At 44.0% G+C, this 14010-nt stretch overlaps 1 protein-coding gene across 1 annotated transcript; it reads left to right on the top strand.

Moving 5' to 3' along the window:
• The first annotated feature begins 600 nt into the window (after positions 1-600).
• On the top strand, positions 601-13739 carry SPN (sialophorin). Its single transcript, XM_060780242.2, has 3 exons — positions 601-679; positions 3393-3532; positions 12317-13739. The coding sequence occupies exon 3, from the start codon at positions 12373-12375 to the stop codon at positions 13576-13578; it is 1206 nt and encodes a 401-aa protein (XP_060636225.2). The 5' UTR covers positions 601-679; positions 3393-3532; positions 12317-12372; the 3' UTR covers positions 13579-13739.
• Positions 13740-14010: the final 271 nt, after the last annotated feature.

Genomic DNA, 14010 nt, shown 5'->3' with positions numbered 1-14010 from the left:
CAAAGACATGCAAATGTGAATAGATCAATAAATACCGCTTCTGCGGGAAGGTAATGATGCTTCATGCAGTCATGGTGGCCATATGACATTGGAGGTGTCTACGGACAGCACCAGTTCTTCGGCTTAGAAATGGAGATGAGCACCACCTTCCAGAGTCGGACACAACTAGACTTAATGCCAGAGGAAACCTTTGCCTTTACTTATAGAATTTGCTTAAGGAATACAACATTCTCAACAACGTAAAGCAAGATACGATGTATCACAACCACCAAACTTTGTAAAGACTCATAGGAAAGGAAACAAAGCAACAGCTGAGAAATCAAGCAAAATCCATTTTGAACATTAGACATCCATCAGTGGATCTTTAAAAGCTCTATATCCAAAGACTGAGTTTCCAAATGTATGGATGGATCTCAACTGGTTAATGTATGGAAACCACAACTAAGAATGTAGATTGTCTACTCAGTGATAAACACCAGATTAATCGAGAAGAACTTGGGTTTGAGCTGAATGGTAAATGGGCAATAGGAACCTTTGGAGAAGCAATAAGAGAACAGCTGCTGGGGAGAGATAAGAGCTTGGACATTTTGAGAAGGTTTTATTTAATTTAATGGGTGCATCCTAGTCACAGACGTGAAGGCAAGTTCTCGCCGTATCTACAGCAAGAAGTCTTTGCTCGGTAAGGTGGAACTCCTGATTTTTCTTGCTTATTTAATTCCATGTATGCTTGTTTCCCCTCCCCACTCAATAGTTGCTTTTTGATTTAAAAAAACTTTTGCTGGCATTTGCATGCTTTGTCATAATATTTACTTCCATCCTGAGGTTCTTCCCTCCTGTTCTTTTACCTTCTATATATTTTGGCATGAAGGGGAGGCTGAAAGGCTCACCTGTTGAATTTTCGCTATTTAATGGTGTGGGAGTCCTTTAAGAAAGGAATAAACAGCAAAAGTATTACCCCTCTGCAGCTATGAAGTTGCATGTCCTCTTTTATGGATGCAAGAGATTTGGGAAAAGGTGGTTGTACGTGGGGTTGGGGTTGTTCATTAAAGATTTCCCCTGACCCACTTCTATTTGTCACAGGATGCTAAAACTGCACGTGTGTAATGATATAAATCTCTATAGGTTACTTGCCAATATACAACCCAGAACTGATAATGGTCTTGACTTTACAGGTGCTGACAGTATATTGCCCCCCCCCCCCCCCCCCCCACGAAGCAATCACTGACATATATTTTCTGTTCGTCGTGGGAATTCTGTGTGCCATATTTGGTTCAATTCCATCATTGGTGAAGTTCAGAATGCTCTTTGATTTTAGGTGAACTATACATCCCAGTAACTACAACTCACATATGTCAAGATGTATTTCCCCCCAAGAGCGCCTCAAGAGTGCCCCGGGGCAAAATCAACTATATTGCAAATGCTTACTTTGCGTAATGGGTTGAGCCGCCCCTGGGTGCCGAAGTGGTGTGAGGTTTGATAATGGGCTCAGAGGAATCAGAGCAGTCATCAAGTTCCTTTCCTTGAAAGGCTGCACACCAAAGGAGACGTTCAATGGGATGAAAGAGGTTTATGGTGATAATTCCCCAGCATATGATGTAGTCAAGACCTGGCATCATAAATTCAAATGTGATTGTACTTTGGTGGAAACAGCTCCAATTCCAGGGTGATCCCACTCTGCCATTGATGAACAAACCATCCAGCATGTGGAAGTCGCGATTTTGGAAAATCACCATGTAACCATTCACCACCTAGCTCAAAATGTCAAGATTAGTGACATTTTGGGAAAAAATCATCCAAGACCATCTTCACATGCATAAGATATCTGCTTGCTGGGTCCCCCGGCTGCTCACACCTTTCCAGAAATAGGAACAAGTTGAATGCTCTCAGGCTCTAATGACGATGTGCCCTGGAAATCAGGAGGATTTTTTCAACAGACTGATCACGCAGGATGAAAGCTGGGTCCATCACTATGATCTTGAGATTAAAGTCCAGTCGACACAATGAAAGCATCATGACTCGCCGCCTTCAAAGAAGGCACGTGCCCAACTCTTGGCAGGCAAGGTCATGCTCTCATGCTCACAGTATTTTGAGATCAGCACTGAGTACTATTGATGCATTTCCTAGCAAAGGGTACCATGATCACTGGGGCATATGATGTTTCACTGACGCGGAAATTGTGGGAGGCCATCAAAACCAAGAGACGTGGCATGCTCACCAAAGGCGTCCACCATCTGCAAGACAATGCAACAGTTCACAACTCATCCGTTGCCCAAATGGAAAAAGCATGCTCCTGTGGCATCCCCCTTATTCACCTGATCTCGCACCATTGGACATCCATCTCTGAGTCCCTCTAAGGAGGTTGAGAAGATCAGGATATAAAAGTTTTAAATAAGTAAACAATGAAGTTATTTTTGAAGGGCAAGCATTTTTCAGATGATGAGATTCTGATTTCAGAAGTCACAACGTGGCTTATTTATTATTTATTTATTTACAGTATTTATATTCCGCCCTTCTTACTCCGCAGAGTCAGGGCAGATTGCAATGCACATATACATGGCAAACATTCAATGCCATAGATGTACAACATATATAGACAGACACAGAGGCAATTTAACATTCCAGCTTTCCGGCATCATGAGGGCATGCTCAATTGCAGCTACAGGGGGGGAGCTGTCGCTTCACCGTCCACTTGTGACACTGAGTCCTTGATGGAGTCCTTCCTCATTCTTACGCACACTGCTGGAAGGTTTGTATGATGTTGTAAATTTGTTGAATTAGCCTCCCCACATAAAGCAGTACCTAAATTTCCTACACTAGACTATTAATGGTCGGGAGCTTACTCTGACCCGGGCTGGTTTTGAACTCATGACCTCTTGGTCAGTAGTGATTTAATGCAGCTGGCTACTAACCAGCTGTGCCACAGCCTGGTCCTTGGAGCAACCTGATGACTTCTACAAGTGAGGTGTTTACAGTTGCTTAAAAAGATGGGAGACGTGTGTGTCCCTTGGTGGCACCGACGTAGAGAAGGACTAAAAACTGTGCCAAGTTTCATTGCTCGCAGTCCACAGGAAGTGGGCCAGGGGAAATCTTTAATGAATGCCCCTCGTACTAGTGGGGGGAAACTGCACTCTGCATCAGGTCAGACACACTCCCTATTTCTTCATCTGTGCTGGAGAGAAATCCTGGTGCAGACACGTGTACATGTGTGCCTCTGTGTGTATAGCACCATTTCAGTTCCAAGTAGGCATCTCAGCTTCCCCCCCCCCCACCACCACCCCAGGTCTGCTTCCCCCAACCTGATTTTGAAAAATGGGTGGAATACAACAATGTAGCCACCCCACAAAGCCACTTCCTCTCTGAGCTTAACGGTTGCATCTTCTTCTTTTTTTCAGTATTTCTCCACCGCCACCACCTTCTCAGTTTCGTTCACTCCTTCCTGCCTAGCCAGACAAAAAACTGGTCAGGAATAAACCAAGCCATCGCACCTAGAACTTGGACACAGCACGCTTGCTTGAAGACATCCAGGCCAAAGGTACAATGGAATGGGGCATCAGTGGGTGGGAATACCCCAACGGAATATAGTTATATAGCAGGGCAATTGTTTGGAAACAGAATGGGGTGATTGCAGAGTGGAGAGAAATTGATATGTTTTTTGGAACTGTATTTCACCGCATGCCTATCCTATCTCTTCTCCCAGGAACAAAAAGTAGGGGGGGGGGGTTCATTTTAACCTCACAACCATCTTGTGAGGTAGGTTAGCATGGGAGAGAATTGAACGCATGCCTATTGACTACTCTAGGTTGATTTAGTATATGAAAGAGCTTAAAGAGCTGGGCATGTTTAGCCTGCAGAAGAAACAATGTGATAATGATTCCACACCTGGAATACTGTGTCTAATTCTGGGCACCACAATTGAAGGGAAATGTTGATAAGCTGGGATGTGTCCAGAGGAGGACAACTAAAATGATCAAGGGTCTGGAGAACAGGTCCTATGAGGAGCGGCTTAAAGAGCTGGGCATGTTTAGCCTGCAGAAGAGAAGGCTGAGAGGAGAGATGATAGCCATGTATAAATATGTGAGGGGAAGTCATAGGGAGGAAGGAGCAAGCTTGTCTTCTGCTGCCCTGGAGACTAGGACGTGGAACCAGGCTTCAAACTACAGGAAAGGAGATTCCACCTGAACATTAGGAAGAACTTCCTAACTGTGAGAGCTGTTCAGCAGTGGAACTTTCTGTCCTGGAGTATGGTGGAGGCTCTTTCTTTGGAGGTTTTTAAGCAGAGGCTGGATAGCCATCTGTCAGGGGTGCTTTGAATGCGATTTTTTTTATTCTTGGCAACAGGTTGGACTGGATGGCCCACAAGGTCTCTTCCAACTCTATGATTCTATGAACTGAGGTTTAAATCATACATTTTCCCCATCTGCTCTAAGCCAGTATCTATTGTTTCTGTGCTTTATGGGTTTTGTAGTCCCAAACCACCAGAGGAAAGCCTGCGCTATATCATACATAACTTGTTTGGGACAACAGAAAGAGAAAGTGTGGTGGTGGCACGCATCCATATTTATTTATGCTCCACCAGCTTTGCCATTCAACAGGGTGAAGGAAATGGATCATGGTAGGATCCAGATGTTTTTAAGTATTTAGTCTAGTTGGGGACTGGATTTGGGCTGTTCTTCAGATAGCAAAATGTCTTGGGCTCATCTTGCATTATCAACTATCCAGCATGTAGAGCAGACTTTGGACCTAAAGGATCTAGTTTCTATTTCCTAGAATCCCAAGATCCAGAGCTTGGATCCAGAGATAACATCCTTAGAATTAAGCCATCACTCTGAGTTTAGGAATTTGCTCTGACAGTATCAGAAATGATGGAGCTTAGAGTCCTTCTACAGAAAAAGACTGCTCAACCATTTCCTTAACTAGAAAAGAGCACCTGTCTGGAAGCTCTTAACAACAAAAGGCAATAAAAAATTCTCATGAGTTGATTTTTTTTTCGTGTCAGGAGTGACTTGAGACACTGCAAGTCACTTCTGGTCTGAGAGAATTGGCCATCTGCAAGGACGTTGCCCAGGGGACACCTGGACATTTCGATGTTTTACCATCATTGTGGGAGGCTTCTCTCCTGTCACCTCATGGGGAGCCGGAGCAGAAAGAGGGAGCTCATCTGAGTTTTCCCCTGATTCAAACCTGCAACCTGTCGGTTTTCAGTCCTGCCGGCACAAGGGTTTAACCCACACAAGTCTACTGTTAGATCCATATCTGCCTCCAGAGATTGGGAAATGGGGACGGTATTGGACTGTCCACGCTGGGTGGAAAATGGTGGGAATTACAATTCAAAAAGAGTGGTGTTTGTTTGATTTTGGCCTCTCCATCATCTTTAACATTTAGCAAATGGCTAAGTAGAAATTCCCCTAGCTCTGTATGCATCTGTGTTGGAAGCAGGTGAACTTCACCCAAGTTTCTGCAACCATATTGTTGTTATGGGGAAGGGAAGCTTGTGGCTACACTACCTGGCTTTAATGGCACCAGTAATTCTCTGCCCCTTTTGTTCTGCTTCTGCCCTTACCTTCATATAGGGTCATAAAATAATCTTCTATTGGGTTCTCATCCTATGTTTCCCCAATCCACATAATCCAGAATGATTGATGATTGATGACAATACATATTGACACTGGTAATAAGGTGGTGAGTCTCTGTTGGTTTTAGTCCAAATGTTAGTGGAACTATCCAACTTGCCTGGGTGGAATTTAGCACCTTGGATACCTCCTTTCCAGCTGAGAATAAAATTTAAGAGTTGGTTTACAACCCAATGGCATAGAAGACACCACTCACATTGGTTGTTGGTCAATTCCCTTAACGTCTTCTCTGCTAAAGAAAAGCATGTGGCACTGCCACAAGGAAGCCCAGCGTCATTTTTCTTGAGTCACTTTTTCCATGCCGCAAAATCGAGTGAAAGGGCCTCCACACCCAACCCTGAATTTTTTTACTCACCTAGCCTTTGATGAGCTGTTGTGGAAGCAACAGCGGTGCCTCTTGTTTTGTATTTTCTGCAATTGCTTTATAACACCTCTAAGAGAACGAACACATGTCCCTCAGAGCTCTCACAGTAATGATGCTGAGATGTTACACCACTATTTGGGGGCCTACTTTTGCCCATGCTTTTTAGAGCCATTGATCCTATCCAAGAGATTATTTCAGAAAGCTGAAGTTAGAGCCAACCTTACGATGGAGCAAGGTCGTAACATCGTAGGATGAAATAATCCACTTTGAGATGAACTCATAAATTGTCTCTGGAATGGGTTGTTGTAGTTTTTTCAGGCTATATGGCCATAGTCTAGAGGCATTCTCTCCTGACTTTTCGCCTGCATCTATGGCAAGCATCCTCAGAGGTAGTGAGGTCTGTTGGAACTAGGAAAAAGGGTTTATATATCTGTGGAATGACCAGAGTGGAACAAAGGACTCTTATCTGCTGGAGCTAGGTGTGAATGTTTCAACTGACCACTTTGATTAGCATATAATGGCCTGACAGTGCCTCGAGAAAACTTTTGTTGAGAGGTGATTAGATGTCCTTGTTTGTTTCCTCTCTGTTGTTGTGCTGTTGTAATTGTAACCATGTCTCTGGAATGGTGGAGGCATTATAAAGTGGTGACTAATACATATATGTGTGTGAGAGAGAAAGGTTCATTTAGAATCCACTGTTTGCCAGAGTGAAACTGGAAAGGACAGCTATGCCATTTTAAAGGTTGTGTAGAAGGAATTTCAGCACCTGTCATCACACAAACTAAGCAATAGCAGGTAACATCAGCTGGAATTCCCTCTTCTGTACAACCACTTTTTTGTGTGTCAGGAGGGGCTTGAGAAACTGCAAGTCTCTTCTGGTGTGAGAAAATTGGCCATCTGCAAGGATGTTGCCCAGGGGACGCCCAGATGTTTTTGATGTTTTGCCATCCTTGTGGGAGGCTTCTTTCATGTCCCCACATGGGGAGCTGGAGCTGACAGAGGGAACTCAACCTGCTCTCCCCTGTCAGTCAACAGTCCTGCTGGCACAAGGGTTTAACCCATTGCACCACCGGGAGCACTGACAGAACAGGAGGCCCCTTTGGTTTTTAATCTGGCAACCCTAGTTTGGCAATACAGACAATATATTCTCATCTGTGGTATTTTCAAATTAAATTCAAAGAGGGAAATCTGGACCCTGGAAGCACACACGTGGTGTTCCCTCCGGCCCCGCTTTGTCTTCTTCACCTATCTGTATGTTGTTGGATGATGATAAAAAAACACCACTTCTTTTGGCAGCTCTTCCTAGGTTGGTTTTTGTAGCTAAAAGGTTCTCCATAACCAATACCTCAAATAACAAATAGACCCAATTTCAAATTATCCCCCCCCCCAAGTACTTAAAAATGTCACCCGAATGGATGTTAATTCTATAAAAGCTTAGAAAGTTACTTTAAAAATAATGATTTAGAGTTATGATTTAAATCAATTTCTAAAATGGGTTGCTGTGAGTTTTCTGGGCATTTTCCAGGCTGTATGACCATGTTCCAAAAGCATTCCCTCCTGACATTTCATCCACATCTATGGCAGGCATCCTCCTTTGTTGAGAGGTGATTAGCTGGCCCTGGTTTCCAACAGACCTCACAACCTCTGAGGATGCCTGCCGTAGATGTAGGTGAAACATCAGGAGGGAATGATTCTGGAACATGGCCATACAGCCCGGAAAACTCACGGCAATGCAGTGATTCGCAACAACACAATTTCTAAAATATCTGGTTATTGATATATGGAGAGGGGGGGGGGGGAGCTATGCCATTATACTACAATTTAGAAAATGATATAAATTATAACCATAGGAATATAATTCATGTTTAGTACCTCTTATTGTAAAAACTGTAGCATTTCAAATACAGGATACTCTATTCAACATCTGCTGAGATCAATCCAACTTGGGTTGCTAGTTTCCAAATGGACAAGAGTTCCTCTAAAGGTGGTTGGATCAGGTGTCCCTGTGTTGGGCTTACAATATAATGCCTACGGTAGCACCTGAAATCCACTAAACAGCAATATCTGTATTGGACCAGCAAAAATGCATAAAATGGCATGATGCGAGCTTTGAAGCTCCACTGGCTTCTTCATCAGGCAAAGTTGTTAAAAAGGAGTTAGAGTCATAAATGTTAGAGTCACAGGCCAATATGTTAAGATGTTGTTTTGTTGTAGTCAGTTAAGATGATCTGGAGCAGGCATGTGCCAACTGGGGCCCTCCAGTTGTTTTGGACTTCAACTCTCACAATTCCTCTCACAATTCCTAACAGCTTAAGCGGCTGAGGGGGAAAAGGAAAGGGCCTGAGGTTTTAGGAATGGTGGGAGTTGAAGTCCAAAACACCTGGAAGGCTGAAGTTTCCCCATGCCTGATCTGGAGGGATGTCCGTCTAGGCATTGACCACTCCTTTCCTTCGCCATGTGTCCCACAAGTGGAAAACGTTTAAGAAACACTGCTCTAGAAGACAAAAAGTTGCCAAGTCCAGGAAATGAAATTTAAATTTTTATTAGCAATAGAAAGAGCAGCTTTCTGTGACATCCAGGCTGTTTCCGTCCTGGGTGAGGCTACCTGCCCATTCTTACACAACTCAGAAGGCTGTTGTACTGTTGCATTGGGAAAAATCCTTTGATGCTGTATATGTAAAGTCTACCAAACGTCACCCCAAGGAGGAAAAAAGGGTTTTACCTTTGGTGGAAGTTTTAAAATCTCAAAGCATTGAGTCCTTGTCCCTTGGCTCCCTTTTCTTGAAGCATGCTCAGAAAATGTATCAGGGTTTACTAGTTGTGTAAAGGTAAAACTAAAGGTTTCCCCTGACATTAAGTCTAGTCGTGTCTGACTCTGGGGGGTGGTGCTCATCTCCATTTTTAAGCCAAAGAGCTGGCATTGTCCGTAGACTCCTCCAAGGTCACGTGGCCAGCATGACTGCATGGAGCGCCATTTCCTTCCTGCTGGAGCGGTACCTATTGATCTACTCACATTTGCATGTTTTCAAACTGCTAGGTTGGCAGAAGCTGGGGCTAAAAGTAGGAGCTCACCCACTCCCTGGATTCGAACCACTGACGTTTTGGTCAGCAAGTTCTGCAGCTCTGCAGTTTAACCCGCTATGCCACCGAGGGCTCCTTATTGGTTGTGTAGAAGGGGGAATCTCAAGAGGTGTTCCCTCTTATACACTCAGGTAAGAAGCAACACCTGCTAAAATTCCCTCACAACTATTTACACAACTATTAAAATGGCAAGAGCCCTTAGCAGTTTTTACTCTGGCAACTCTAAATGCAGCACATTCTTCTATCTGTCATAGGCTTGTGAAATTGCCTAACCTTGTTTGGTGCTGCTACCAGCAGGATTAGAAATTTTGGGAAATCGGGGAAGTGAGAACAACAACTATTATTAATATTAGGTTGTTGTAGGTTTTCGGGCTATATGGCCATGTTCCAGAAGCATTTTTTCCTGATGTTTCACCTGCATCTATGGCAAGAATCCTCAAAGGTTGTGAGGTCTGTTGGGAACTAGGAAAATTGGGTTTATATATCTGTGGAATGTCCAGGGTGGGAGAAAGAACTCTTGTCTGCTGGAGCTAGGTGTGAATGATTCAATTGGCCACCTTGATTAGCATTTGATGGCCTGACAGTTAGGTGTAACTTGCTATTGTCTGAGGGAATCCTTTGTTGAGGGGTGATTAGTTGTTCCTGATTGTTTCTTGTCTGGAGTTCCCCTGTGTTTGAGTGTTGTTCTTTATTTGCTGTTATAATTTTAGAGTTTTTTTTAAAAAAAATACTGGTAGCCAGATTTTGTTCATTTTCGTGGTTTCTTCCTTTCTGTTGAAATTGTCCACGTGCTTGTGGATTTCAATGGCTTCTCTGTGTAGTCTGACATGATAGTTGTTCGAGTGGTCCAGCATTTCTGTGTTCTCAAATAATATGCTGTGTCCAGGTTAGTTCATCAGGTACTAGTAAAAGTACCATTGGAGGAGCTCAGGTTACTATGATATAATGAAAATCCAGCGTTTCCCCTTCCCACGCTGAAAAAGCTGAATTTTGCAGCATTGCTGTGTTATCTACAATTTCCAGCACTTATGCAGTGTAACGGAAAACACCCAATCCCAGGGATGATTCACTCAACAATCTCAAGTTGGTAAAATGCGGACTGACACAATGAATCATATAAAGTTTTGTTCCCCTGCTTTAGGGAACAAAAATGGTGCAGCTACTTCACCCACAAAAGCCATTGAAATTTTGATGTAGTAAAATGTGGTTTCATGGTAATAATTCTGGAAATGGGCTCAGCATTTAGACAGCATACATATACCATAAGAGAAGCAAGACACAAATCCTCATACCCCTCCAATACCACTCTGTGTTTGAATTCCTGTGTAAATTTGGCCATTTATATGATCTAAACCTCTGAATTTGGCCAGAGCAGACTCACAATAATTTGAACTGTTGACTAGTTTTTAATATAAATATATTACTGTTTGCAAAATTCATCATCAATGGTATGAGCTGAGATGTAATAGATTAAAATCCTTACTCTGAGAGAAAGGAAGATGTATCCACTTGTCAGTTGTGTGAACAGCCAGCATGGCTTAGGGATCTAGAGGCTGAGAGTTGAAATCCATACTCAGGTGTAGAAACCCAGTGAGTGACATTGTAGAAGTTACACTCTCTCAGCCTTAAAAGAAAGCCGTGAGTTGTCTTCAGTTGCACCCCAGAAGACAGGAGCAGAATTCAAAACGATCTTAACAGATTAGAGAGATGGGCCAAAACTAACAAAATGAAGTGCAACAGGGACAAATGCAAGATACTCCACTTAGGCAGAAAAAATGAAATGCAAAGATACAGAATGGAGAACACCTGACTCAACAGCACTACGCGTGGAAAAGATCTTGGAGTCCTCATGAACAGGAAGGTGAACATGAGCCAACAATGTGTTGCAACAGCTACAAAAGCCAATGGGATTTTGGCCTGCAAAAATAGGAATATAGTCTCTAGATCCAGGAAATTCATGTTACCCCTCTATTCTACCTTGGTCAGACCACACCTGGAATCACACTGTGGAATCACAATTCTGGGCACCACAATTGAAGGGAGAGGTTAATAAGCTGGAATGTGTCCAGAAGAGGGCAACTAAAATGATCAAGGGTTTGGAGAACAAGCCCTATGAGGAGTGGCTTAAAGAGCTGGGCATGTTTAGCCTGCAGAAGAAAAGGCTGAGAAGAGACACGATGAGGGCCACATATAAATATGAGAGAGGGAGTTATAGGGAGGAGGGCCATGTATGGCATGAGACAGGAAGTCTTAGGGAGGAGGGAGCAAGCTTGTTTTCTGCTGCCCTGGAGACTAGGACATGGAACAATGGCTTCAAACTACAGGAAAGGAGATTCCACGTGAAGATGAGGAAGAACTTCCTGAGAGCCATTCAGCAGTGGAACTCTCTGTCCCAGAGTGTGGTGGAGGCTCCTTCTTTGGAGGCTTTTAAACAGAGGCTGGATGGCCATCTGTCGGGGATGCTTTGAATGCGATTTTCTTGCTTCTTTGCAGGGGGTTGGACAGGATGGCCCACAAGCTCTCTTCCAACCCTGTGATTCTAAGTCAGATTAAAGGCACATAATAAGAACAGGTTACACAAACAAAACCCTTAGATATATTGGCCCTGTCCAACTATAACCATGGATGATAAATCACTCCTCATTGCTGAGACAGAAGGAGATATGCATTCCCATCTATGCCAACATATAGATGGGTGTGCTTGCATCCAACCAAACTATTTCACAAGGTAGGCTCACAGTGAATATTTCCAACAACATACAGACTCTTCACCAGTTGCATCTGAGTAGACATTATGATGTAGAGATGGTATATACATATGATCTCTGTGTGCATGAAGTTCTCAATCCAGCAAAATCTGTGCAGAATTCTTCTCCCTTGCTGAACTGGTTTTTTCCCATCAATGTATTCTCGAAAGCTTTCATGGCTGGAATCACTGGGTTTTTGTGAGTTTTCCGGGTTGTGTGGCCATGTTCCAGAAGCATTCTCTCCTGACATTTCACCCACATATATAGCAGGCATCCTCAGAAGTTGAGGGGTCTGTTGCAAACTAGGCAAGTGGGGTTTATGTATCTGTGGAATGTCTAGAGTGGGAGAAAAAACTCTTGTCTGTTTGAGGTAGGTGCGAATGTTGCAATTGGCCACCCTGATTAACATTGAATGGCCTAGCATTTTCAAGGTCTGGCTTCTTACTGCCTGGGGGAATCCCTTGTCTTACAGTTTCTTCTCTTTTTGTTTTCAGTTTACCATTGGTTTGTGTTCCACAAAGAAAATACTGGACGTTGATGTTCTACAGCCATGACAACATCAAGATCCCTCCTCTTTGGCTTCTTGATCCTTTTTACTGTGGGCTCCCTTGCAGACACAGATGTGGCAACAGAGCAATCTAATGTCACTGAGCTTCTTGTTTCCACCACGGCAACAGAGAAATCTAGTGTCACTGAGCTTCTTGTTTCCACCATGCCAACACTTGCTACAACTGAACACAAGGAGAAAACTAGTCCAGGGAAGCATCCTGATGTCTCTGTGGCAGCTCTCCAAGAGCCAAAGCTATCAACTGAATCACCTCCCAGCACATCCAGCAGCAAGGATACAACGGTAGTATTAAAATTGCCTCCTAAGCAAACAACAGTAGCACCCAAATTGCCTCCCAAGCAAACCGATGCTGTGACCACGGTAGCATTAAAATTGCCTCCCAAGCAAACAACGATAGCACCCAAATTGCCTCCCAAGCAAACTGCTGCTTCAGACTCTGAAGAAATTGTGACTCCCATTGTGCGTATTTCTGACACATCCACTTCCATTGTCCATACAAGCTCCAATACAACTGCCAAAGCCATTGTGAGACAGAAATACCCAGTAACAACAAGCAAGGAGACGTCTCCTGAAAAAAGTGCTACTCTCCGTCCCACCTTGAACGAGATAGAAGAAGAAACAGAGATGACAATGGAACCGGTAAAAGATGTACCAGACAACATCACAATTGGGACTACCGTTCATAACCCCGTGGTTGTGGCAGCGGAAGACCCAAAGCCTGATTCCACTGGGGCAAGCTCTAAAGACAACCGCTACCTCATCATCATCTTGGCAGTAGCTGCCTGCATCTTGTGCCTTGTGGCATTCCTGGCTTTCATGTACCGTAGGCACCGGCGGCGCTCTGGGTCTACCAACTTTAACCAGGCCGGGTGGGCAGGTCAGGTGGCATTGCCAGATGATTCGGCCTTGGATAGGGACATTGAAGCAGAGGCAGTGGCTGCCCCCGGGGATAGGGAAACACGGCGCAGCACCTTGGTCACATTCTTTGGCAAACGTCAATCGAGGCTGCCCTCGGTGGCCATGGAAGACATCAGTGGGAAAAAAGAGAAGGAGGAATGCCAGCAGCTGCTCCAAAGTGACCCTGGTCCAGAAGGACTTGGGGAAGCCAATGGCAAATTATCCGAGCCCACCAAGGAGGTATCTGAGAATTCCTCCACTCTGAGCAAACCAGAGCAAGGATCCTCCTAAGCAACTCATATAGTTCATGCCTCCTTCTTCAACAATTGCTACCAATATGTTCCCCTCCCAGTTCCATTAGACTACAGTCCATCTTGTGCTTATCTTCCTCTCCATGTCTTGGTCCATTGTCTGTGTGGGTGGTGGAGGCGTGGAGGAGCAAAAAAGAAAAACTCTTGCTTTGCCATTACTGCATTCAGAAATGCCTGACCACATCCTTTTTCCGGTTTGCATGGTATCTGCAGGGTGGAGACAAACTCTGAGGTAAATCTGGAGTTTGGGTTTCCCAGCAACTTATAGGACAGATTCACCCAACGCTATGCTAAGTCTAAAATATTAGGTGGTGTTTTGTGTAAGGGTCAGGTGGAAAGCTTCTTTCAGATCGATATGTACGTATATGCGTGCAAAGAGGGAAACCAAGTGTGTCAAGAGAAAATGAAGTTG

This window comes from Anolis sagrei, chromosome 6, assembly GCF_037176765.1.
Source record: "Anolis sagrei isolate rAnoSag1 chromosome 6, rAnoSag1.mat, whole genome shotgun sequence".
NCBI classification, from domain to species: Eukaryota; Metazoa; Chordata; class Lepidosauria; order Squamata; family Dactyloidae; genus Anolis; species Anolis sagrei.
This window is presented reverse-complemented; position numbering and strand designations above follow the sequence as displayed.

Coding starts and splice junctions, on each gene's coding strand:
- SPN (XM_060780242.2), top strand. CDS start 12,373: ATGACAACATCAAGATCCCTCCTCTTTGGCTTCTTGATCCTTTTTACT.